The sequence below is a fragment of the Malaclemys terrapin genome, chromosome 22 (genome assembly GCF_027887155.1).
Source record: "Malaclemys terrapin pileata isolate rMalTer1 chromosome 22, rMalTer1.hap1, whole genome shotgun sequence".
NCBI classification, from domain to species: domain Eukaryota; kingdom Metazoa; phylum Chordata; order Testudines; family Emydidae; genus Malaclemys; species Malaclemys terrapin.
Genome location: NC_071526.1, coordinates 11,167,500 through 11,190,941, shown reverse-complemented (window position 1 = coordinate 11,190,941; position 23,442 = coordinate 11,167,500). Strand labels below are relative to the sequence as shown.

The window sequence follows — 23,442 nt, the reverse complement described above, 5'->3', positions numbered from 1 at the left end:
CAAGAGGTGTTAAAGATGGGATTTCATATTTGCTATGAATTTCTTGATTTTTAATACAGTTGTGGTTAAGATGAACTCTTAATGTTGTTCTGGTATAATGAACAAATTTGCTTACAAATGTATACGAAGTAAAGACAGTGAGATTATTTCAGGGTTCATAATTGTTGCTTTTAGAGGCTGGTGTATTGCATACCAGTCTGTTCCTCTAATAACTTCAAAGCAGTAATAGAGGAAGATGGCTGATCAGAATTTTTACTGAATTTTTTTCTGCTCTAATAATTATCCAATCATTAAGGTGTTTTCCAAGTGGGATTTACCGGATTTACCCAACCATTAATTTGTCTGCATCATTCATTTCACATCTTCAGTTAAAAATCCTGGATATATTTAGATATCTAGTTTAGTATAGGCATCAAAAGATCGGCTGAGAAAATAAGATGGAAGTCTTGAAATGTCTTTCACTTCTAATTTACTCTTTTCATTGGTTAAAAATAACTTGTTTGCATTTTGTAGTTTAACAAATTATGGGAGAGTGATAGAAGGGACTTTGTAATACAGTTTTATCAAGTAATCAGTGCAGCGTGTTTATTTTTGGATGTTTTCACCTTCCTAAGCAACCATAGTAAACACACACAAACTTAATACAACTCAGTTGAGGCATTCTCAATGCATATGATTTTAGGAAACTAATAGGAATGGCTTAATGTCTCTAAAGTTATCATATTTGGAATGGCTCTGGGGTCCTTATTCAGGATTTATGTGCTCTATTTTCACTTTCTCTCTTGGATATTTACAAAAAAAAATGTGTACTTATTACAAACTCCTAAAAGAGGAGACAGTACAGTCTATCTTGTTGGAACAAGTTAAGCAGAGGAGTTTCATTTATGAAAAAAATCTTTCTGAAAATACTTGTATGCAGATTAAAGCAGTCCCTGACCAAGTATTGTTTTCATGATTATTGCTTGCTTTTGAGAGCTCTAATGGAATTACTTTGGGTACTTATCAATGTAAAGCCTGTGAATTTGATTCATTATATACGCAATCTCTTCCCATACCTTACTCCATCAGCCACTGTTCAGGTTAAAATAAAACATCTGTCAAAACCAGTTAAGTGTTGGTATACTATAGCCTGTTAATCTCTGTTGTCTCCTGCTTGTCACATTGTTCATCTCTGATAGTTAAATCCAAAGCTGATCATAGGACAGCAGAGGAGGAGGGTGAAATACCAGTGCCACAGTTCAAGTCTACTAGCTAATATTATATTAGACATAATAAAAATGCCCATGTAACAAAACCATTTTGTAGTGTTTTGTCCAGTCTGACTTTAACTGTGCTTTAAATAACAATCCTGCACTGAATAAGCCATTAATTGGCCAATCTTTCAGTTTCTATGTTTGAGGTTTGGTTTTGTTTTTTAAACCAGTACAGGATGCTGAAATAATTTGTGGTCTCCAATGCGAACGTCCTGTCCATTTAATACTGTGTGGGTTTGTGATAGGCTGGTAGTAAGCAGGCAGGTCAGATTGGGGAGTGTGTGCGCATGTGTTTATCTGGGGGGGGGGGTTGTTTTTGTTCTTTGTTGTTAAACTATGATTGGGTTGATTTAATCAACAAGTAAGTTCGTCTTAGTACAATACCAAATGCAGCCAGGAGTTTAGCTCAGTGCATCTAAAAAAAGTGGGGGGGCTGAGTCTTTGAATGGATTATCTCTGAAATGAATACATGTGTACGGTAGATCCCACACTTTCTTGTAGCATGTGATTTGCTATTAATTTACCAACAAACCGCTTGGGCTCAGTTTCAGCCTTTGTTAACATTTTTTATAACTTTCCATGAATACATTTCAGGATTCTCCATTAGCCTCCTAACACCTTGAATCAATCTCTTCTTATGCTTCCCACCAGTAAATTTTGCATTGGCACTTAGGTCTGGATTTTTTGAACACTTATTGCCCCAAAGGGTTCAAATGAAAACATGAAAACAAATGGCTATTATTACTTTTAGTCTGTATAGTGGGTCTGTTTGCTTCAGTTTTCATTTAACAAGTTATTGACTTTTCTACCTCTAAATACTTGAACTTCCATTAATTCTGCACACAACTTTTATTGAAACCACCTATAATACACTGTTTTGATCGGCCTTGTTTAAAGTTTTTTTTAAACTAGCCATGGAGTGTCACCGAGCACATGGAAATTACATGTGTGTAACTAAAAATCATATTTGGCTCCATCTTAACTGGTATGTAATGCTTATACTTGTAAGAGATGATCTTTTATTTATCTATGCAATATGCTGCTATTGTCTTAAACACAAAGGATTTTTTTAAATCTGAATAAATTTAAATCCATAATCTGATGCTTCATTCATATTAACCTAATGTGTGTGATTATTAGACAATTTTTAATTTTGTTTCAAATGCTTTAATTACAGTTTGGGCAATTCCTTATCAAATACTATTTATAAACATAAAATGTATAGCAGAAGGTCTCTGGTCAGGAAGGATTAAAAGTAAATTTCTGATTTCACAACCCCTGTATATCTTTGTGTGTATTTTCAGTGATTACATGCACAGAAAAATATAAAGCTGAATTACTTTATCTGGAATGCAGATTAGTATTTTTATCCTTTACCAGATTTCGAGTAGATATTCCAGGCACTCTTTCTAATGGAACAGTTGGGATGTGAAACTATTCTTTGTGTAAAGCCTTTATTAAATACATCTTGTATTTTGGTTCTACAGATTACATGATTTAAGAAGAAATTATTTTTTCGATGAAAAGTACTAATATGCCATAGTTTGAGCCATTGGTAACTTCAAAGCGAACTCTTACCTTGGCAAAAAGGTTAAACATTGGTTTATTTGTACATCTCAGTGTTTAAACTTTTCAAACTTGTATGTTTCAGTTCTGCTGTGAGAAATCATAATTCCATAAGATTTGTGTTACAGCGTCACAATACGTAATATGAGGAAACTAGAATATACATGCTACTTTTTTTGCAGGATAAATATAAAATTGAAAAAGTTATGAATGTTTATACTGTTTGGGAAGGGAAAAGGAGATTTGTTTATTTTGAAAAAAATAGGTTTATTTATTACAGTGCATTTTGAAGATGTAATTCCTGAGCATGGTCCTCTGTATCTATCAATGTAAAAATGTCATACAATACCCCTGTAATGTAGTATGTGGACTATACTTAATAAGGATACTTATATTTTTGTTCGGTATCATAGGTGTGAAATGGTGGTTTATAGGAAAATAAAATTGACAGATTCTTGCTTGCAACCTAAATTACACATAAAATAGCAAGGGATGACAAAGGATAGGGAAGAGAGGGTATGGCGGGACAAGGGTTTCACACAATGGAATATCAGGAGGTATGTTTACTGTGTTTCTTTTTTTTTCCTTTTTTTTTTAAAATGTGTAAAAAACTTTTAATATAAAAATTTGGGCCTTGGGAAGGTTGGGGAGTTACAGTTGAAATTCTTTTCTTTTTTTTTAAATGCTTCTCCTTATCTTAGGTTGGAACAAGATATTAAAAAGTTAAAGGCTGACCTGCAGGCAAGCAGGCAAACTGAACAGGAGCTACGTAGTCAGATCAGTTCTCTGACTAGCACGGAGCGGGGAATTCGATCTGAAATTGGACAGCTCCGACAAGAAAATGAGCTGCTTCAGAACAAGTATGTTTTGCCACAGAACTGTGTATAGACTATGAACTGAGCAAATGCAGCATGTTTTGTTTTATTAAAGGCTGGCAGCATGCTAACCTGGATGCTGGGGCCAATCCTATTTACCTCACTTTCTCACAGGTGGTCCCATGGTTCATATATGATTCAGAATAAGGCAAGCAGGATTTGTCCCTTTTACCTTCAAGGCATCTGATTAAATAATCATAGGGCAATTTTATTAGTAAGTTGAAATGTGGCTTTCCAAATGTAGCCTAATCATTTTCAATTCTAGTTGAAGGTGACACATTTCTAAAACTCCTATAAACTCTCTATCAAAACTTTTTCCTCAGTGAAATTGGTGACCTGTCTTCCCTGCTGTGCCCCCTCATGTTAAAATAGTCTTTCAACATAAAAAGAAGAACAGGAGTACTTGTGGCACCTTAGAGACTAACAAATTTATTAGAGCATAATAATCTCTAAGGTGCCACAAGTACTCCTGTTCTTCTTTTTGCGGATACAGACTAACACGGCTGTTACTCTGAAACCTTTCAACATAAAGTAAGTTTAAAAAAAAAAAAAAAAAAAAAAACCCACACTCAACCAAGAAGTCAAGTTTTTATACTGTTCAAAATTGGCCATCATATGAACATTTCTTGCCCTCACCTTAAAGGGTATTTCAAGCTCTTTGCAAGAATTAGAGCTTAATTTTGCCTTCACCATTGAAAATATATGTATAAAAATGTCTTAAGAGATTGCTTTAAAGGTCATACAACTCATTTTACTTCCTCTTTTGTAATAGCCTCTTAGAAGTCTGAAAACTTTTCCATACAGATGATATCTTTATTTATCAAATAAGAATTCTCCTCCTCCCCCACCCCCCGGGTGATGAAATCAAACAGACCTTTTTCTTCCTTGATTTTTGTACTGCTATTATTGGGTCCAATCATGCATCTATTCAAGTCAATGGAAATTTTGTCATTGACAAGTTTGGCAGCAGCAGCCCTTTTACTGAAGTAGTAATAACAACCAAATACATAGTTTATGCTTTCAGCGCTCCACTATAAAAAATTATTCCAGCACTCCCGCCAATAGGAGTTTAGGATGCTCAGGATCTGCCGACAGACACAGAGCACCCCCTAAGATAGGGCCCAATGTATGCTGCCACAGAGACCATGGAGATCGTTCTCAGCACTGTGGTGTTGCCTTGGGAATCTTCAGGTGCTGTTTCATTACATTTTGGTAAAGGGCTATATTGTTTTTAAAAGACCATTTGAAGTCTGGAGAGCACGGTCCAGTAGGTCCAGAAAGGCAAATTTGTGGCCTAAACGATGGAAGAATCTTTTCACACTTTAAAATAAAAGTGTCCAGAAGCTATTAAAAAAGCGTGTCCCTATTACTCCTCAGATTACATAACGCCGTACAAATGAAACAGAAAGACAAGCAAACCATCAGCCAGTTGGAGAAAAAACTGAAGGCAGAGCAAGAGGCACGAGCCTTTGTAGAAAAACAGTTGATGGAGGAAAAGAAAAGAAAGAAGTTGGAAGAAGCAACTGCTGCACGTGCTGTTGCATTTGCTGCTGCTACCAGGTACTTACCTCGGTTTTATTCTCTGGGCTTGTCTCCACTTACTTTGGATCTACACTGCGGCGATTGATCCATTGGGGGTCGATTTTTAGTGGGTCTAGAGAAGACCCACTAAATCGATTGCAGATCGTTCTCCCGTTGACTCCGGTACTCCACCGGAACAAGAAGTATAAGGTAAGTCGACGGGAGAAACCCAGCACAGTGTAGCCACTGCAATAATTCGACCTAAGGTACGTTGAATCCAGCTATGTTATTCACGTAGCTGGAGTTGCATAATTTAGGTCGACTTAGCCTCGTAGTGTAGACCTGCCCTACATTTTTGCTTTAATAGCCTTTTCTTTGGGATTGTAGAAACTGAAATGGCTTTCGATCATTATCTATTCCACTTGCAAAAGCAAGGTGTTGTCCTTTGATAGAGAGTCAGACAAATATTAAAGAGACACCATCAACTTAAAGATCTCACTTTGTGTGCTTTTTTTCAGCAGTGGCTAAAGTTAAAAGTAATGTCTAAGGCCCCAATCCTGCAACTGGTTTGCACAGCAGATCCCTGCAAATACATGGAGAATGAAATCAGTGAGCCTCTATGTAGGCACAGGGGTCCACCCATGTAGAGCGACTTGCAAGATTGGGGCCAAAGATTCCTACAATTGCAAGATTAAAGAGCAAAATATTTCACCTGATTTATTTGTTTTGTTTATGTGGTGCATTGAACAGCACTTGCGTGTGAGCATTTTTACAGTTTTCTCTGAATATACAGTTTGCCCTGTCAGTTGTGGGCCCTTTCACACAGCAAAAGGGAAGAGAAATACATAATTAAAAATAGGAAAATGTGATGTGACAGAAGATGACCAGGGGACTTGGCATGTGTGATGACGGATGTAAAAACTGACTTTTTTAGCTGTTTTTAAATAGACCAGATTTCTTGTTGATGGTGCCCCTTTAAGTTGCAAAACATAACAAACTTGCTAGCTTATCATTATATTTTCTTTGAAGGGAACATATTTTGTTTTAGGATTTATATAGTTTATGAAAGGAAGAATATTTGTTTTTGTAAATGGATTCTGAAAATAATTAAAATATTTTCAGTAAACTCCACCGTGTTTTCACTTATTTTCATCTTAGTACTCTAAACACCTATAAAACGTACTATCTTAATATAACTCTTATGAGTTTTGGTTTGTATTTTAAAAGTAATTTACATATTGACCTTTGGCATACGTTAATAGAGTATTTAATTGGGAAATTGTGGGGGTTTTTTGTTTGTTTTTTTTTACCTTCAGAAAAAAAGCAAAGGGAATTGTGGCACACATTCAAGAACGCACCATTGCTCAGGGGTTCAGTGGTGCTCTACTTGTGCTCCCATTAGTTTTTTGAAGAACTATCTTGCTAAATAGAAACTGGCCTCTAGCTTGCTAAATGTCCAAGAAAAGTTTGGTGTGAATAGGGTAATTCCCAAAGCAATTGACTGTAATTGCATGGGCTACTCCATCTTCACTTAAAATATAGAAAATGTGTAGTGATCTGTCATGTAGGGATGGATGAGTGGGAGGAAAGAAGTGGTAGTATATTGGCAGATTCTTTGATATGAGCTAAAAGTAAATCTTTGATCACTTGGGACTTCTGCTCTCTGGGTTGGTGGCAATTGAGTGAGTCACTGAGATAATGCACTTAGTCTCTAAGGGCCTGATCCTGTAGGGCCCACTGAAGGATTTAGGTGTCCAGCGCTGGATTATGTTGTCAAGGGAGGTGCTGACAGTATCATATAACCATTTGCTGCCATGAAATGGTATTAATAGCATCTTTGAGAGCGGCCACCTGGTCTACTCCTTCCAGGCTACCTGCAAGGAGAATCCTGAAGTTAGTGAAGTGCTTCAGGGCAACTGGGTATACCTGAAAGATCATTGATACAAGAGACTCTTTAGAGGCAAAAGGCAAATCTGGGGGACTCCACAAGAGGAGTTTTGCCTTAATTTAAGTTTCTGGTACTGACATGAGCTACTAGCACAAAATTATTAGTTTGTACCATAAAACAGAATCATAAATTTCAGCAACTCTGTTTTTATCATTCTGGTAACTATCCAATAGACATGTCTTAGTGAATTCAAGTGTCTAGAAATAAATTACTTTGTGTGCGGTATAAGCATATGAAAATGGGTATCATAAAAATCCTTCTCACAGTAACTTTGACTTTCATCCCTAACACAAAGCTAACGTTTTAATGGGTGAAATAAAATTTTAAGACAAAGCAGTTATATTGGCATCCTCTATGTAATTTGTCTTCACCCATACTAGGAAACAGCCTTTAAAGTCTACATTTTTCATGATTCTAGAGAATTAATCAAACTATCTAAGGCTTGAAAACGAGCCCTGTTAATGATATATTGTAGAATATAGTTGAGTTATAGCTGTTGCCACTGCAATGCCTTTCTTCTTTTCTACATAAAGGGGGAGTTTGCAGGGAGCTGACTTCGGTTTTGTGTGGGAGGGGAATCAAAGACCTATCACAGGATAGAATCTTAGTTTATGTAATTTTTTGCATAAAAGCAGTGGGAGGAAGTAGGAAATGTTTCCTCCCGTAGTTCTGGGTGTTGAGTCTTAGCACCCACCTATAGTAAATTCACAAGATGGTGAATCCTGATCATGTATATGCTTTACATTGATCAGGTTCAGGCAGAGTCATTGTACTAGTTGTGTTATGTGCATCCTTAAAAAACAAAGGCCCTACCTGTTGTTCTGCATGGATATTAGACACCAGAGTACTTTTTATATGAATCAAGGTTTGACCCAGCAACCTTGGACAAAATTTCTTCTCTACCTCAGAGCTCCATTGTTGTACCCTGGCTGGTTACCACTCTCCAGCCCAGAGGTGACTGCATTTTGGTGATGCTATAGATTAATAGTTGGAAAGCATTTGGGGAGTCTTCAGAATGAAAGGCACTGCATAAACATAGGATGGCTTTAATCCATTAAACCCCCAAATATCTGAAATACTAATTCCTACTGTTTCTTTTCTACATGGCTCACAAATGTCTCAAACTTCCTAATGTTTAAGGCATAACCTTGGGTAATGTTTTTACATCCTTTTGTCTTAACTTCATGAGGGAAAGTCTCTAATTTAAAAAAACCCATTACTCTCCTTTCTCATTTTATTCAGCAATATTCATAGTAACTTGACTGATCTGAACCTTTCAGGGACAATAACAGAAGTCATTTTTGTTTCACTCCCTTTTCTGATAACGCTTCCTTCACAGAGGAGAATGCACTGAAACTTTACGGAATCGTATCAGAGAGCTGGAGACAGAATGCAAGAAGCTAACAATTGACATAAAGCTGAAAGAAGACCAGATACGGGAACTAGAAATGAAAGTTCAGGTAATGAGAAGGCACTCAAGGCTCAGACCTGCAATGTGTTGAGTGTTTCAACCCTCAGTTAAGTTGGTGGACCTTCCTAGGGGACTTTTAGCATCTTGCACAATTGAGCCCTTCACATGTGTCGTGCACATCTAACATTCGGGTTTGCGGGTGAGGAAGATTAATAGTTTCTTACATCCTCACCACCTTGTTGTTTACTTGTAGGTTTTTTTCCCCTAAACTATCTGATCCAGATAAGTTAACTCAAAACTCTAACCCTGCATGTCCCTGTGTAGGAATACATTGTCAACCCTTGTAAGATTCCTCTTCCCTGATAAGGAATAAGGTTCTTACTAACATTAAATAACTTTTGGTAAAAGTGGAAAAGTTGAAAGGAACAGATTGAAAGCAACTCAGTTTTAAAAAACTTTGAAAGCAGAGCCTGAGGCTACATCTGTCCCTGAACCTACCTGGTATTTCTGTTTTGCAGTTAATGGTTTCCCATTTTTTAAATGTTTTCCTCTCCCCTGTCGCTGCTTGAAAGCCCCACATAAACAGAAATGGATTATAGAGGGGAAGCCGTGAAACTGCACTGATTAGACACAGTACAGCCAAAGTAAAACTGAAATAATATCTTTTTTTTCATTTTCATTACGCTCATTTATCTTGCTTGTAACAAGAGTAGGTAGTAAAATTCAAATGAGTGAGGTTTTTTTCTTTAAAACACGTTTCTAAGGGCACAGTCAGATAGTGAACAGAGAATTTTGTATGTCTGATCCTTAACTTCGATATGTGGATATTTTTTACTGTGTACTGTCTTCTGACACGTTTTCTAATCTTCATGATCTGACTGAGAGTTTTTACAAATAGCGCATATATCCCAGCTTTCCATGGGATTGCCAAAATAGGTATTCTGAAAACAAGTACAGTCTGTTTTACAAGAATGTTTGTTTCGAAAATAGGTTGTCATTACCAATCATGACTGGGGTTTGGTGTTTTTTGCATTTTTCAAACTGTTACCTCTATGTTCGTTTTGTTGTCGCATTAATACCTTTTCTGCAGAGCCTTTCTTCACTATATTTTATTTTACACATTTCTCTGTTTAAAAATACTAGTTTAATATTTTTTTAATTGTGAAATATTAATATTTGTATTTCCAGCCTTATTGGTTGGTTGTCTTTGTGCGAAGTAACTATTTTTTTCTTTTAAATGAGTTCTGGATTTGTGGAATAGTTAGAAAGCCCAGAACACTCCCCAGCTGAATTTAGAAATGTGGTTACATCTTGGTTCTTCCTGAGCAACTGTAATAGCTCAGTGTTTCACATTTACTCATTGTCACTTTAAACCCATGGTTTTCAGATGACTGTACCCCTTTCAGGAGTCTGATTTGTCTTATGCCCCCAAATTTCACCTCACTTAAACAACTTGCTTACAAAATCAGACATAAAAATACAAAAGTGTAACAGCACACTATTAGGGAAAAATTGCTTACCTTCTCATTTTTACCATATAATTATAAAACAAATCAATTGGAATATAAATATTGTACATACATTTCAGTGTATAGTATACAGAGCAGTATAAACAAGTTATTGTCTGTATAAAATTTTAGTTTGTACTTGCTTTACTAGTCAGTTGTAAAACTAGGCAAATATCTAGATGAGTTGATGTACCCCTGGAAGATCTCTGTGTACAGAACCACTGCTTTAAACGATATACAGTTGGAGCAGATCTCTTGTCCATTTATACTACATCAGTTAAGATAACAATCTAAAGTTCTTTACATAAAATTCAATTTTGGGGGTTCTGTTTCCCCATCCCAAACATCAGTTGTTCGTGTTCCACAGTCAGCAACTCATACTTCCTCAGCTGGCACTCCAAGGGTGGTGGTGAGCTCCAGAGAGAGCAAGGGTTGCAGTAACATAGAGCTGAGGGATTGGGTGGGGCAAGTAAATGGGTTTTTCTCACATCATTGAATTATTTGTACAGTATTATTATTCACTTGTACAAAGCCATGTGTAATTAAGGGTACATAATATCATAATATCACATGCAGTAATTAACTACCATTTGCCAGCATACTAGGCCCAGTGGTGTGCTGAGGGGAAAAAAGAAAGACCTGTCTATACATCTCATACTTAAAGTTTGCATGACTAACGTTTTTGTCTTAATTACTTCTGCAGGAACTGCGGAAATACAAGGAAAATGAGAAGGATACTGAGGTGTTAATGTCAGCACTTTCAGCCATGCAAGATAAAACACAGCACTTAGAGAACAGCCTGAGTGCAGAGACAAGAATTAAGTTGGATCTGTTCTCTGCATTAGGAGATGCAAAACGGCAGCTTGAGATTGCCCAAGGTAAAGTACAGTAGTTTTATTCACCTACTACTATTAACTGAAACAGTAAAAAAGTATACTGTAGGGATTACCCTGTGTTACTGTAGGGATGGATTAGATGTCCTAGAGGATTCACCTGATTTCACCCTACTGATGGATCAAAGACAATAAAATCCTCTGTTAGTGGTGTTTGTTAGTTATATCTGAATGCATACGTTCCTCATACTGTAGAAATCTCTCTACCCAGAGCAACGAAAAGCTTTGAAAAAAGTTATATGCAGAGTCGTTGTAGTCATGTCAGTCCCAGGATACTAGAGAGACAAGGTGGGTGAGCTAATATCTTTTATTGGAGCAACTTCCATTGGCGAAAGAGACGAACTTTCGAGCACCCCAGAACTCTTCGAAAGAAGTCATTACCCAAACCTGAAGAAGAGCTCTGTGTGGCTCGAAAGCTTCTCCTTCTCATGAACGGAAGTTGCTCCAATGAAAGAGAGCTCGCCCACCTTCTCTCGTAAAAAAAAAAAACAAAAACAAAAACAAAAAACAGAAAGTATAAATGAATTTTATAATATAAACAAATACTTTAATACCCAGTTCTCACATCTTAATTACCCTAATATTTTAATAACTCTGTGGCAAATATTCTCTAGTTATTTAAAAAAAAAAAAAAAGGCCACCATGATATCTTTGAGGAGTGGGAAAGAACACAGACTTTTTAGGATGTGTGCACTGTTGTAGTCTGCCCCTGCAGCCAGAAGAGGGAGCAAAACACTAACCAACCCATTCCCAGACCTGTGCTAATAGCTACTTGTCTCTACTGTGCAAACAAGGAAGAAAAATTAATAGGATTTTTCATTTAATATTCTTCAGAGCATCCTTGAAGAAGTTTACTTGCCTGCAGCAAATTTGTTTTAAACTAGTAAGGTAGATATTTGTCAGGTTTCTGTCATGGGTTTATTTTTTTGCCTGGGCTTATAAATAGTCAGAATGGTCTTGCAAGGATCCATAAACATATTCTACACTTCAAATAGGAAAAACAATACCTTCGCATTTCTCAAATGGATTTATAAAAATGGAGAGTGGAAATAGGAAAGTGTTTTTTAAAAAAAAAATAAAATACAGTCTTAATAGGTAGATACTTTTGTTCCATCTGGGTGCTAATGAAGTGCAAATTAGGAAGTGTGGACATCAAGATGATAATAACGTTGTGCTGAAAGATTATTTCTGCTACTGAATTCTAATAGAGTTTAAACTCTGACAGTAGTTATGGAGGAGTACAAATCTACATTAACTTTTGTTCAATTGTAATAAACCAGTATTTGTGTGGATTGCCAAGATATGGTGTTAGAACTGTGAATTTCCTTTGACTGTTTTGCTCGGTCAGTTTCTCTGTCTCAGCTTTTCTCAAACTATAGCCTGGGGGGGACTGCCAGTGGTGGATGAAAATGTGCTGCTTGTTCTAAGTGACACTCCTTGCTGTTCCAGGGCAAATCATTCAAAAAGACCAGGAAATCAAGGACCTAAAACAGAGGATAGCAGAAGTTATGGCAGTGATGCCCAGCATAACATACAATGCAGCCACCAGCACCCTGAGTCCTGTTTCCCCACATTACTCTTCCAAATTTGTGGAGACCAGCCCTTCTGGACTTGATCCCAATGCCTCCGTTTATCAACCCTTGAAAAAATGAATGCCAACTTTCTTTTTGCCCAACAGTTTTGTCCGACCGAAGGCATCGCACAGGAGTATCTCTTGCAGTCAAGATAAAATTGTATTGTGTGAGACTGTATTTGTCATTTAAAACAGAAAGGGGGGAAAAAAAGAACATCAATATTTGACTAGAACTGCCCATCGGTTTTTCTTCTAAATTTTTAGAAAACCTCACAAAACTTTGCAATTTATTTTTCTTGGCCAATGCATTAAAAACAACTCTTGGTTTTCAAGTAGCCGATTTTGCCTTTTTATGTACTCTTGCATGGTTTCCTCTTGAAAAACACAGGGCTTTGCTTGATTCTGAACCCTTTCTTTTTTTTTAAATAATCAAGCTAAAATTGCAAATCGGAGTCATAAGGGATAATGATGAAAATCTTTCGTTTTTAGAGTGAAAGGGTTAAATAATCTAACAAAGCTTTGATTTATAGCTATATTAAATAAAGGTATGTAGTGTTGCAGAAAATAATTTAATTACCCCTCAAAGGACCAAACAAATTTAAGGGGCATCATTTAAGGAAAAGGATAAGTAACGAGAATAGATGATGTGATGGTGGTTGTTGTGTGAAATATAAATATTCCCATTGGTGTTTTTAGTCATTGAGAATTGCTAACAGTCTTGTTCACAGTGCCTTGGGAGAAGACATTTCAAGAGGAAACTTGATAGTTAAACTATTTTTTCCCCCTTCGCTGTCATCTAGCTTATATATCAAGCTCATTACAGAGTCTACTGCAAATTGTTCATGGTAATTTGGATGTTCATTACAAACCACGGTTACATCTTCTGTTTATTTTGATACAAAATCAGCAGTGTTCTGTAACTTGCCTTGATTATAATACATCAGAGAAGGCACAATATTAATATAGGAAGCGTTATTGTGAAGGCGGAATTGTGCAATGTATTGTATACAAGAGACTGCAAAGCTGGCTAATAAATCTGCAGTTCTGGGTTTTTTTATTTTATTCAGCTGTGATTTATATTTACAACATCTTGTATTTGACAATTTAAATGGAGTTGAATATTTCTCAGCTGTTGTGCCAAGGAGTTTTTAAGAGTTTTTAAAAGCAACTCATAAATTGCACAAAGATTTAAGTAAAAATGTATATTATACATTGGTAGAAAGTGTTTGCACTGGCAACTTCTGAAGTGTTTAAGATTGAGGAGGGTGGGGGGAGGAAGAAAAATTGTATTGGAAACTAGCAAAATTACAAACCAAACATGATTTTGCAAACCTGCAGTGGACTCTGGAAGGACAAAGTTCTTCTATTTAAAAAAAAAATTAAAAAAAAAATTAAAGGTTTCATATTAATTGGCATGTATGCCTCATTTAAAAAATGAAGTAGGACAAGAAAATCAATCAAATAGAAGTATTAAAGATTCATCATTTTAATCACAGATATTATTTTGGGATAAAACTTCTAGCTTTAGCCAGGTGTGCATGTTGCTGTCATTTGCATTTTTGAATCATCTTGTGTAATTGTCACCATGAAAGTGTTACTCAGAAATGTCATAGGTTTTTCATCTTTGTGCAAAACATGAAATATTGTCACTGCCTTTTTGTGTTGAGGTTCCCCCATTTTGCTGCCTTTTTGGCACTACTTTCGTTAAATACTTGGTCTTGGCTGCATTATTTTTTCTGTGGGGTTTACAAAGAATAAACATTTTCTTGCAGATAAAACAAAAAACTTTGCCTTTTTAACTGACCTGATTAGCTGGATATGAGGAGTGCATTTTGTTACCAATTTTAGATTAATCTTTTTGCACATTATTTCTCTGCTACTCCAGGTAAGAAGTCATCTGGGCAGTATGACTTCACTCTTATGAAGCAGAAAGAAGAGCATATGTTTCTTATATCCTGATATGCTGTATAAACCCAGCAGGTCATTTCTGTGTGTGGAGGGTTTTTTACCATTATCTCTTTTTAGAATCATAACAACATGTTCTGTGAGGTTGGGTGGCAGATCCAAGCCCTTGCTGTTATAGTCCTTTTCCTTCCCTGACCTCAAACACATGGAGAAAACTTTGAAGTATAATCATCGTCCTTGTCTAGGACAAGATATGAAAGACAACCAGCTTTTGGCTGTATCTGCTTGAGGGGTTCCTTTACTATTGGATCTTCAGTTGCTTTCACCCATAGATTAGCTTCTTCTATACTGAGGACCTCTTCATCTGCCTTTGTTAGTTTCTTTTAGGAAAGCTAGCTGCCTGTCAAGTACATCTTCTTGTTTTGGCTGCTGTTGTAGGTGGTCCTAGTTTGGAAATTCTTCTTAGGCCCCTTAAACTTTGAGCTCCCGCTCTTGGTCCCATTTTGATTCTCAGCAGTTAGGTCTCCTCAGAGAGACTTGCCTTGCTCCTTTACATTCTGCAATGCCAATACACCCCCCTTATTCCGGGGGGGGAATTCTGATCCATTTTCCTTTTCATCTGCTAGGGGATGTGTCATTCCTTTAGGGCTTTTTCCACCAAAGTGTGCAAAGAAAATAAGTTTATAAATAAACTCTAGATAAACTTGTGATGATAAAAATCACATTGCACTGCAGTGGAAGTTGAATTCTCCACTATCTCTCTCTGGATGATTGGGAAGGATAATTTGCATTGTTCCAATTACTTAAGAAAGGTGAAATTGTTTGCAGAAGTCTGCCAGCTATATCATTTAACCAAGATAAGCGATGTGAGTGGAATGAGATCATTTAAACAGTCAAAACTTACATTGACCAGCCTTTGAGCTGTAAATATTTAACTGCTTGAAGTGGAGAATAGCTTAATGGTTGATCATAAATTGTATTTGTAAGACCAACGTGCTAATGTGCAGTGGATTTAAGAAACTAAGACTAGAGAAGGGGCTTAGATTCTGACAAGTCAGTTGGAAATTGCACTTAGCAGATCTCTTTAAATTTATTTACCAAAGTAAAATGTAATATTTCTCCAAAACCACTAACCACTTCCAAACAAAACTTTACCTGTACTTGGAAACCAAATCATGTGAAGAAAGAATCACTATCAACCTTTATTTGTAACATTTAATTAAGTACTTCAGGATTGGATGAGCACCTCATTGATTGAATTTTTAAATGAAATCTGAACAACATACATAATTTTATACTGTATATTGAAAGAAATTATCCTCCTTGATTCATAGATGCCATTGTACTAATTTTATTAAGATAAATTATAGCTCCCTTTTTAAAACTCTTTTGGAATTAGGCATAGTGAATTCCAGTTTACTGCATTAAACAGCTTACCCTGAGGAATATGAGGAATAAAAGCTATTGGTTCGGCTGAACCACCGTTTATGGGCAGCTGAAAATGGGACTTAATTTGTGAGCCTGGCAGTATGGAACTTCAGTGTATGGCTGTAAGCAAACTTTTCTATCCAACTTGATGTCAGTGCCTCAATGAAAATATTTAATGTTAAAAAAACGGGGGTTCCTTCTGATGGTCAAAGCAGGTTGGAAAGTTGCTTAGTCTCTGACACTTGATCTGGGCAATTCTAAGGGGCCAATCACATTAATATCTAGGTTCAAGACAGTTTTTAAAGCCAAAAGGACCATACTTTCCAACCATTCCTCATTAAACTGCTTTCTGCAATGGCATTGTTGTTGATCATCTCTGGCAGCAGGCTCTCCTATATTTCCCACTATTGGTGAAAGGTGCATGCGGAGATGGGGCTTTTGGCTTCAAGATGATAAGAGTTGGGCTCATTCAGATCTCAGTTAGTAAGGAGTTCCCCAGAAGGCCTTCCACTGGCCTCGAAGTTTAACCCAAGGTTCCTGTACTCAATACTGTAGTGCCTTTTATTATTATTATTTTATTGTGATTGCTCTGGAGAATGAGACTTTCCAAGATTAGGACTAGCACCCTTAAACTTTATAGGGAGTCACTATAGGGTGGAAGACGTTCTTACACCAAAAACCCCCTCCTCATTTGACATCGCCCGTGTGGGCTTGCATACTGCCAGCATTCCAGTGGCATAGCCTGGCAGCACGTAGCTTCATACCTTCAGGACTATGACTAGCAGGTATGAACCGACTGCTGAAGTTCATTATCAAAACAGTGTCAGAGTTATCACCTAGAAGTGCTTCTTGCCTAGTGCGTGGGAGAGGAAGCGGCTCTTTTCCTTTAAGACTGCACTTGCTTTTTATTAGTATTTCTAGAATCAAAGCCAAAAAAAAAGAGAGAGAACTTAAGCAAATTGTAATACTAATTAATGTATAATAGATTACAAAAAGGGAATCTGAGATGTCTTAGATCTTAATTGAATCAGAGCTGCTATAATATACTGTAGCAATGCCACAAAAGCATTCAAGCAAATCATTTCTAATAAAGGAGGGGGAAGGAGAGAACTCTATCCAATCAAATTGGAAGTTAAGTGGCTCGTTTATGTATAATTTTCCCTGTGTGTGGCACTTGGACTCAGTTATAGGGGCATGTTGTCATGTTCTGGAAATCCTCATTACTGCTTACAGAAAATTCCTTTTCTCTTTAAGTTGTGTCTACGATCCTTCTTGTATAATTAAAATACAGTTACTTCCCTTACAATTTATCTGGGTTTGGATAATGATGGCTCTATTACACAAAATAAAAGCTTCAGGTAGATAAATGCTTTCTTCTCCCTTTAGGTATCTGGAAATGCTCCAAGAATATTATTTTTTTACCATGAATTCAGGTGTCCATGTAGTACCCTGAAGTATAAACCTAAGCCTCTTGTGTCTAATAAGCGTATCTTTCTTACCCAACAAACCGACTTTGACATGATCAACTGCCTTGGTCTCACAGAAAGATCCAGATTAATTCTCTTGTGCTTTCTCCTGAGTATCAGTCTATTGGGGCAAAGTCCAATTCTGATGGTTCCTATGGCAAATGTCTAGGAAGCCTTTCAAATTCACCAGATCACCTCCTTCAACACCATAATGAAGCAAAGGGATTCTTACAAGTACATTAATTAGCACTTTCAAAAACCTCCCATTCTTTTTATAATCGCTGCCTTAAACCGGGCTGTATTTTCTGCCATATTTGCTACTGTGTCCTAATTTTCAATAATCTTAATTCAACAATTGATCTCTTTATGCTCTTCTTTTCAGGCAGTCTTTCCAATTTTTAGACTCTTCAGGTGCATCTTAATTTTCCAAGCATTTCCTGATCCATCTAAATAGCTTTGTTTCTACTTAGATTCTCCTCCAAAAGAATTTAATCCAATATAGAATGGTTGCAAACAATTTTAGCATTAAAAGACTTTGATATCTGCAATTACAAGCAGACTTTAAAAGAGCTTACCAAATTGACTAGGTAGAACACCTTACAGAGACTTATTCCCATGGCTAAAGAAAGGTTCTGCTTCCAGAAAATGTTGATACATCCAGTGTACATTCAACATTTAGAGCCTACAGCTACCATATGGAACTCTAACACTTTTACTCAAACGTTACTCTGTTTCTTTCATGGGAATTGGTAGATTATTTCAGTGGGAAGGAAGGGTATTATACTTGGACCTAATCCCAACCAATATCTAATTGCTTATCAAATTTTGAAGGGTCAAAACTAAGCAGAAGTAAGAGCAGGATAAATTTACCTGTAGATCTTGCTTCAGTGAGTTCTCCTGTCCAGTTGGACCCACACACATTTTTGAAGATGGAAGGAGGAAAAGGAGATGTCTTATAAAGTTTGGTTTTGTACCCTGTGTTTTAGGGAGTCACTGCTTTTGGGAAAAGTTGAAACTGATGTTGATACTAAATGACTGTTTGCCTCGTGGTTATATCCACCTGTGGGGATTCAGGACTCCTGTGTTCCCTTCTGATTCCCTGTGAGTCCTAGGGTAGGTCACTTAAATTCTCTGCTTCAGTTTCCCTATCTGTAAAATGAGTCTAATCCTGCTTTACCTTATAGGGGTATTCTGAGGCTTAGTTGTCTGTAAAACACTTTGAGATTTTCTGATTTAAAATGTTATAGAAGCTCTTAGTAATAGTAGGTGATTATCAAGATTAGCACAAACCAAAACCCCAGATCTGAACACCTCTGAACTTGGAGTAAATTTGGATCTGGATCTAAATGTTGCTGTTTGTACCTATCTCTGATTATCATGTATCATGGAAACAACCTGGGATTTTACTGGAAATTTTAAGTTGCAGAAATAACCACAAGAGGGCCCATAACATCTATCGTAGATGAGACAGTCTGATTAAAATGTGAATCATGAACACTTATTCAATAGCTAAAATATTTTTAAAACTCCCTTTTTTAAACCGGCATCTCAAAATTTTATTTCACAGAAACTTTTGAGGTGACGGAGTGTCAAATTCAGTCCGGTAAATCCATGCCTTGATTTGTGTATAGATTATACCTTTGTTATAAGTACATTTTCCTTTATGAATGAGGCTGTGTACTGATTTAAAAACTGCTTCCCCCTGTATAGTCAGAAACTTTCTTTTAAAGCAATGGAAACAAATATAGACTCTTGTTTGAAGAGTTAATAGTTAATGCTGGTAATTCTATTGCTGTATATGATGAATTTCAAACACGTCTCCCATACATAGTGGTAGTATCCATATGATAAATCACATTTATTTTGCACCTCTGCCCTTTTCAGCTGCACTCTGCCCATTATCTATCTCGATCAGGACAACTTGTAGCATTACAAACCCCCTAGTCAGAGGCAGCCTTCAAAGAGCTGTGGCTATTTTGAAACCCACCAGCCTTATTGCTGTTTCCATAAAAATGTGGCCCCTTCCCCAGAAGGAAGTTACTGTTCAGAAGTGCAAATGGGCAATATTTAATCCGGGATCAGTGACTAGTTTTAAGATCCAATAGCTCATGCATCATGAGGGCTAGAAACAGGTGGAAAGGAGCTGGGAATCTCCTCCATTTGCAATGGGATACAGCACTTTTTCTAGCTTTGAGGGATAATTGAGTTTAATCATATTTACTTATACAGAAAAGCTATTTTAGATCCATTTCAAACATTTGTCATGGTTAATTAATTTTCTTCCTACAAGGTCTGTACAGTTGGACTCATGCTAATGAAGATGATCAGCTTTCAAGGTGGAGTAGCCAAAAAGTACAGAGATTTAAAAAAAAAAACCCCAATTCAAAAATAGTCTCCCTCCATAGCATTAAAAATACACAAAGTTCTTCTTGTATGATGGTTTTATTGGCATTTATGGGGGTGATCTACATCTGCTCACTCCTGGCTTCTCCAGTGCAATCGTGCAAAACTCAGGCCTTTAAAACCTTTTCAGTGCAACACCAACACAGCAGTGCATGTGTGATTAGGACTCAACCAAAATCGGGGCCCCTTTGTGCTAAGTGTTGTATGTACACAGAGAGAGCGGCCCCTGCGTTGAAGAGTAAAACAGTCTGAAAAGACACACAAAAGAAGCAATAGTAATTCCCATTTGACAGATTGGGAATTGAGGTACTGAGACACAGCCAGATTTTTCTAAAGAGCTCCGCACAAAATTGCTACCATGGTGGTCTGATTGTCAGAAGAGCCTCAGCATCTCTTTGGGTGCCTGGATGTAAGCGGAGTTCTTCTGAAAATCTGGCCTTAAGTGACTTGCCCAGATTCACATAGGAAGTCTGTGGCAGAGCTGGGTTTAGTAGCATGTTTCACCATTGTCCAGCCGTCCTGCTGTTAAATGTTCTGTATAGCAGAGTGTGTACATATGTAAAAACTTGACTGACTTACGTTTGCAAAAATCTCCGAGCCCCAACCTTGTGTTGTATAGAACTAACAAGGTGAGGCCTTAAAGTTCACTCTATTCGGGCAAAGCTGGCATAATAAATACAAGCAGCTCTGCTAGTTTTCAGTGAGAACATTTTTCAAGTGCATGTTGTTCAGCTATGCAGAATGCAGTCAAGGGTCATTAGTCTGTGTGTGTATATATAAACCTATAGATTTCTAGGGTGCCAGTCACCATGGTATCCAGACGCACTACAAATGTGTAGATAAAGGGGATCTGCCTGCCTTTTGCATAGCTACATAACACAGGTGTTTGAAATAGGGCCTTGTTTATAAATATATATTAAAAGAATCCTTTGTAATTGTTGAACTGAGTGGTTCAGCTAACAGGAATCTAGTCCTTAGCATTATATCATCTCATCCTATAGACTTATAATTAAAAATCCATTTTTATGATGTCCAATCTGTTCTGGATTTGTTACAATTCCTTTGTTACATATTGGGCTGCAGAGCGTTGAGTCCAACATTCAATAAGAACTAGGAGCCAGGAACTTCTGAAGTCTAATCCCAGCTCCCACACTGACTGCTGGGTGATCTCAGGGAAGCCACTTAACCTTTCTGTATCTGTTTCCCCATCTACTTACCTGCCTTTCATGTGGGGGGCGGGAAGGGGATGCTGGGGATGTTAGGAAGATCAGTTAATGTTTTTGTCCAGCGCCTTAAAGGTGCAGAACCCTGGGTAAGTGCTAAGTATTAATGAGGTGGTATTCTACTGAACCAGGCATGAGGGATTGTATACTAGTCTACATGAGGGAATTTATCTCCCTTGAAGACTATTTGGCTTTCCCATGTGATGTGACTTGACTTGCCCGCAGCAGCAAAAAATTTACTGAGAAGAAAAAAACTAAATGTATATATTAGCAAAAGAGTTTGATGCCTTCTGGTGCCTCTATTTTAATTTGTTTTTGATTTACGATAGCTCAAAAGAAGGAGGGAAGGAAATGCAGCAATGTGATGGAGAGCAGCGGGAGTCCCACTTAGGTACTGACAGGGGAGAAGCTGGAGGAATTGAAACCATGAGTTTGACTACGTTTTTATGGCATGAAGTAATGCATTACCAATCTGATTCTCACGCTGTGATTCTAAATGGCAACAATACTTAGACAAAATGTTTCTCAACACAAAGGCAAAGGTTAGTCGCTGCTGAGGGAGTTTCTGCTCAATAATTATTGGGCATGTTCCCAATCAACTTTCATACTAAAAACACAGAATTATCTAGGGGCTAAAGTATAGGTCTGCAAAGTCCTGCAATGTAGGTGCCATTTTTACTTCTGTCACTGTGACTTGCTGTGCTAAGCACTTTACAGACAGATAACAGGAAGACAGATCCCTGCCCTGCAGTCTATAATCTAAAAAGACCAATGAAGGAAGGGCACGGATACAATAGAACTTTTTTCCTCATTTCTTTTTTCAGTCTAATCCACATTTAATAGTTAAAAGCAACAGAGGGTCCTGTGGCACCTTTGAAACTAACAGAAGTTAGTCTACTACTTCTGTTAGTCTCAAAGGTGCCACAGGACCCTCTGTTGCTTTTTACAGATTCAGACTAACACGGCTACCCCTCTGATGTTTAATAGTTATTTAACCTACATTAACCACTGCTGCTTACCCTGTTATTCACCTCACCTGTCAATTTGCGTAGCAATCTCTAGCCTATTATTTGTATTCTGGCAGTGCCACAGTATGCCTCTCGAGGTCCCTTCCAGTCCTAGAATCTATGAAGTGCACACAGCCAAGCCCTGAATGGCTTCCAATCTAAGGGAACGTCTCCCCTGCAATCCGAGGTCCGACCGCAGCACGCATAGACATATCCTCGCTAGCTTTGATCTAGCTGGCTCCGATAACAATAGCAGTGAAGCCATGGCAGCGAGGGCTGCCGAAGACTTTGGGTATCCACTCGAGGGATGAGCCCGGACTGTCCTGATTCCCTGCTATGGTTATTTGATTAGCCAATCTAGCTCTGAGCTTGCTACGTCTGCAGGTGCTGCAGTCAGACCCCTGGTTGACTGCGGTGTTGATATATCTTTAAGTGACAAGCAACACAGGGTGGGGGGAAGTGGATACATTGAATCATGCCCGGTTTTTATATTCACCATTTATGTTTTGGCTTTGTTGTTGTTAAACACACCTGAGCTCTACCTGGCAGAGGCAGGAAACCACGAGGGAGAATTTTCAACAGATGGCTTTCCCACTCCACAGGCTTCCACTTCCAATAACAAGGCCCCTCCACCTACTCTTTTTATTTGCCATTTTTTTGTGGGCATTGTGGAAAAGGTGAGCCGAGGGCGAGCGGCCTCGCAGGTCAGTACGAGCAGCGTGTTCCATATGCAGGGACTAACGTAGAAGACTCAAGTGGGGCAGCCAAGCGCCTGGGGCAGGAAGAGGGGGTGATAAGTGGGGAGGGACAGAATTTTGATGGTCGGGGGGGGGGATGTCAAGGAGCTTGGACCTGATGCGGTGGAGAACCGGGAACCAGTGGATGGGTTCAAGAAGAGCAAGATGGTGCAGTGAGGTCAGAGCCGTAGGCAGGGAAGATGAGCTTAGCTGCATTCTGCCTGGTCCTTGCTTGTCCTGCCTGCTCCCAAGTCCACTGCAAAATGCACAGCAGCTGTTCGGTGAAGCCAGGTTCTGCTGCCGTCACTGGGGCGTGCTGCAGCTAGCAGAGTCTGCCTTCACCTCGGTGGGGAAGGGAGCACAAGGCCCTGTTGTTGGCCACCACCTGGCAACTACTGATGTGCACCAGACAGTGTGATTCTGGAGGGGCTGCTAGTGGCCCTGTTGCTGGGAGCGGGGGGAGGCGACTTGTCCCTGCTGCTGGTCTGTCTTAGTGAGAGAAAAAGGGGCCTTTTATAGGCTACCCTATGGGAGATGGTGAAGAGGTCTAGCGCATGGGAGACTGGTGGAGATTTGTTGCCCAATCCCAGCTCCAAGGAGGGAGGACTAAGTGATTTCCTCTCTACAAGCTCATTAAACTGCTTTTACATTTGTATTGCAGCCACCTTTAGGACCCCTCGTCACGGACCAGGGGCCCGTCGTGCCAGGCGCTGTACAAACACAGA

At 38.2% G+C, this 23,442-nt stretch overlaps 1 protein-coding gene across 1 annotated transcript in view; it reads left to right on the top strand.

The window, feature by feature from the left end:
- The window catches only part of MACO1 (macoilin 1), a 50,163-nt gene extending 35,830 nt beyond the window's left edge, over positions 1–14,333 (top strand). The window contains exons 7-11 of the mRNA XM_054011882.1: positions 3,521–3,679; positions 5,072–5,254; positions 8,503–8,623; positions 10,786–10,960; positions 12,425–14,333. Coding sequence (XP_053867857.1) covers positions 3,521–3,679; positions 5,072–5,254; positions 8,503–8,623; positions 10,786–10,960; positions 12,425–12,627 — 841 coding nt within the window. The 3' untranslated portion in view covers positions 12,628–14,333. The remainder of the gene's footprint in view (positions 1–3,520; positions 3,680–5,071; positions 5,255–8,502; positions 8,624–10,785; positions 10,961–12,424) is intronic.
- Positions 14,334–23,442: the final 9,109 nt, after the last annotated feature.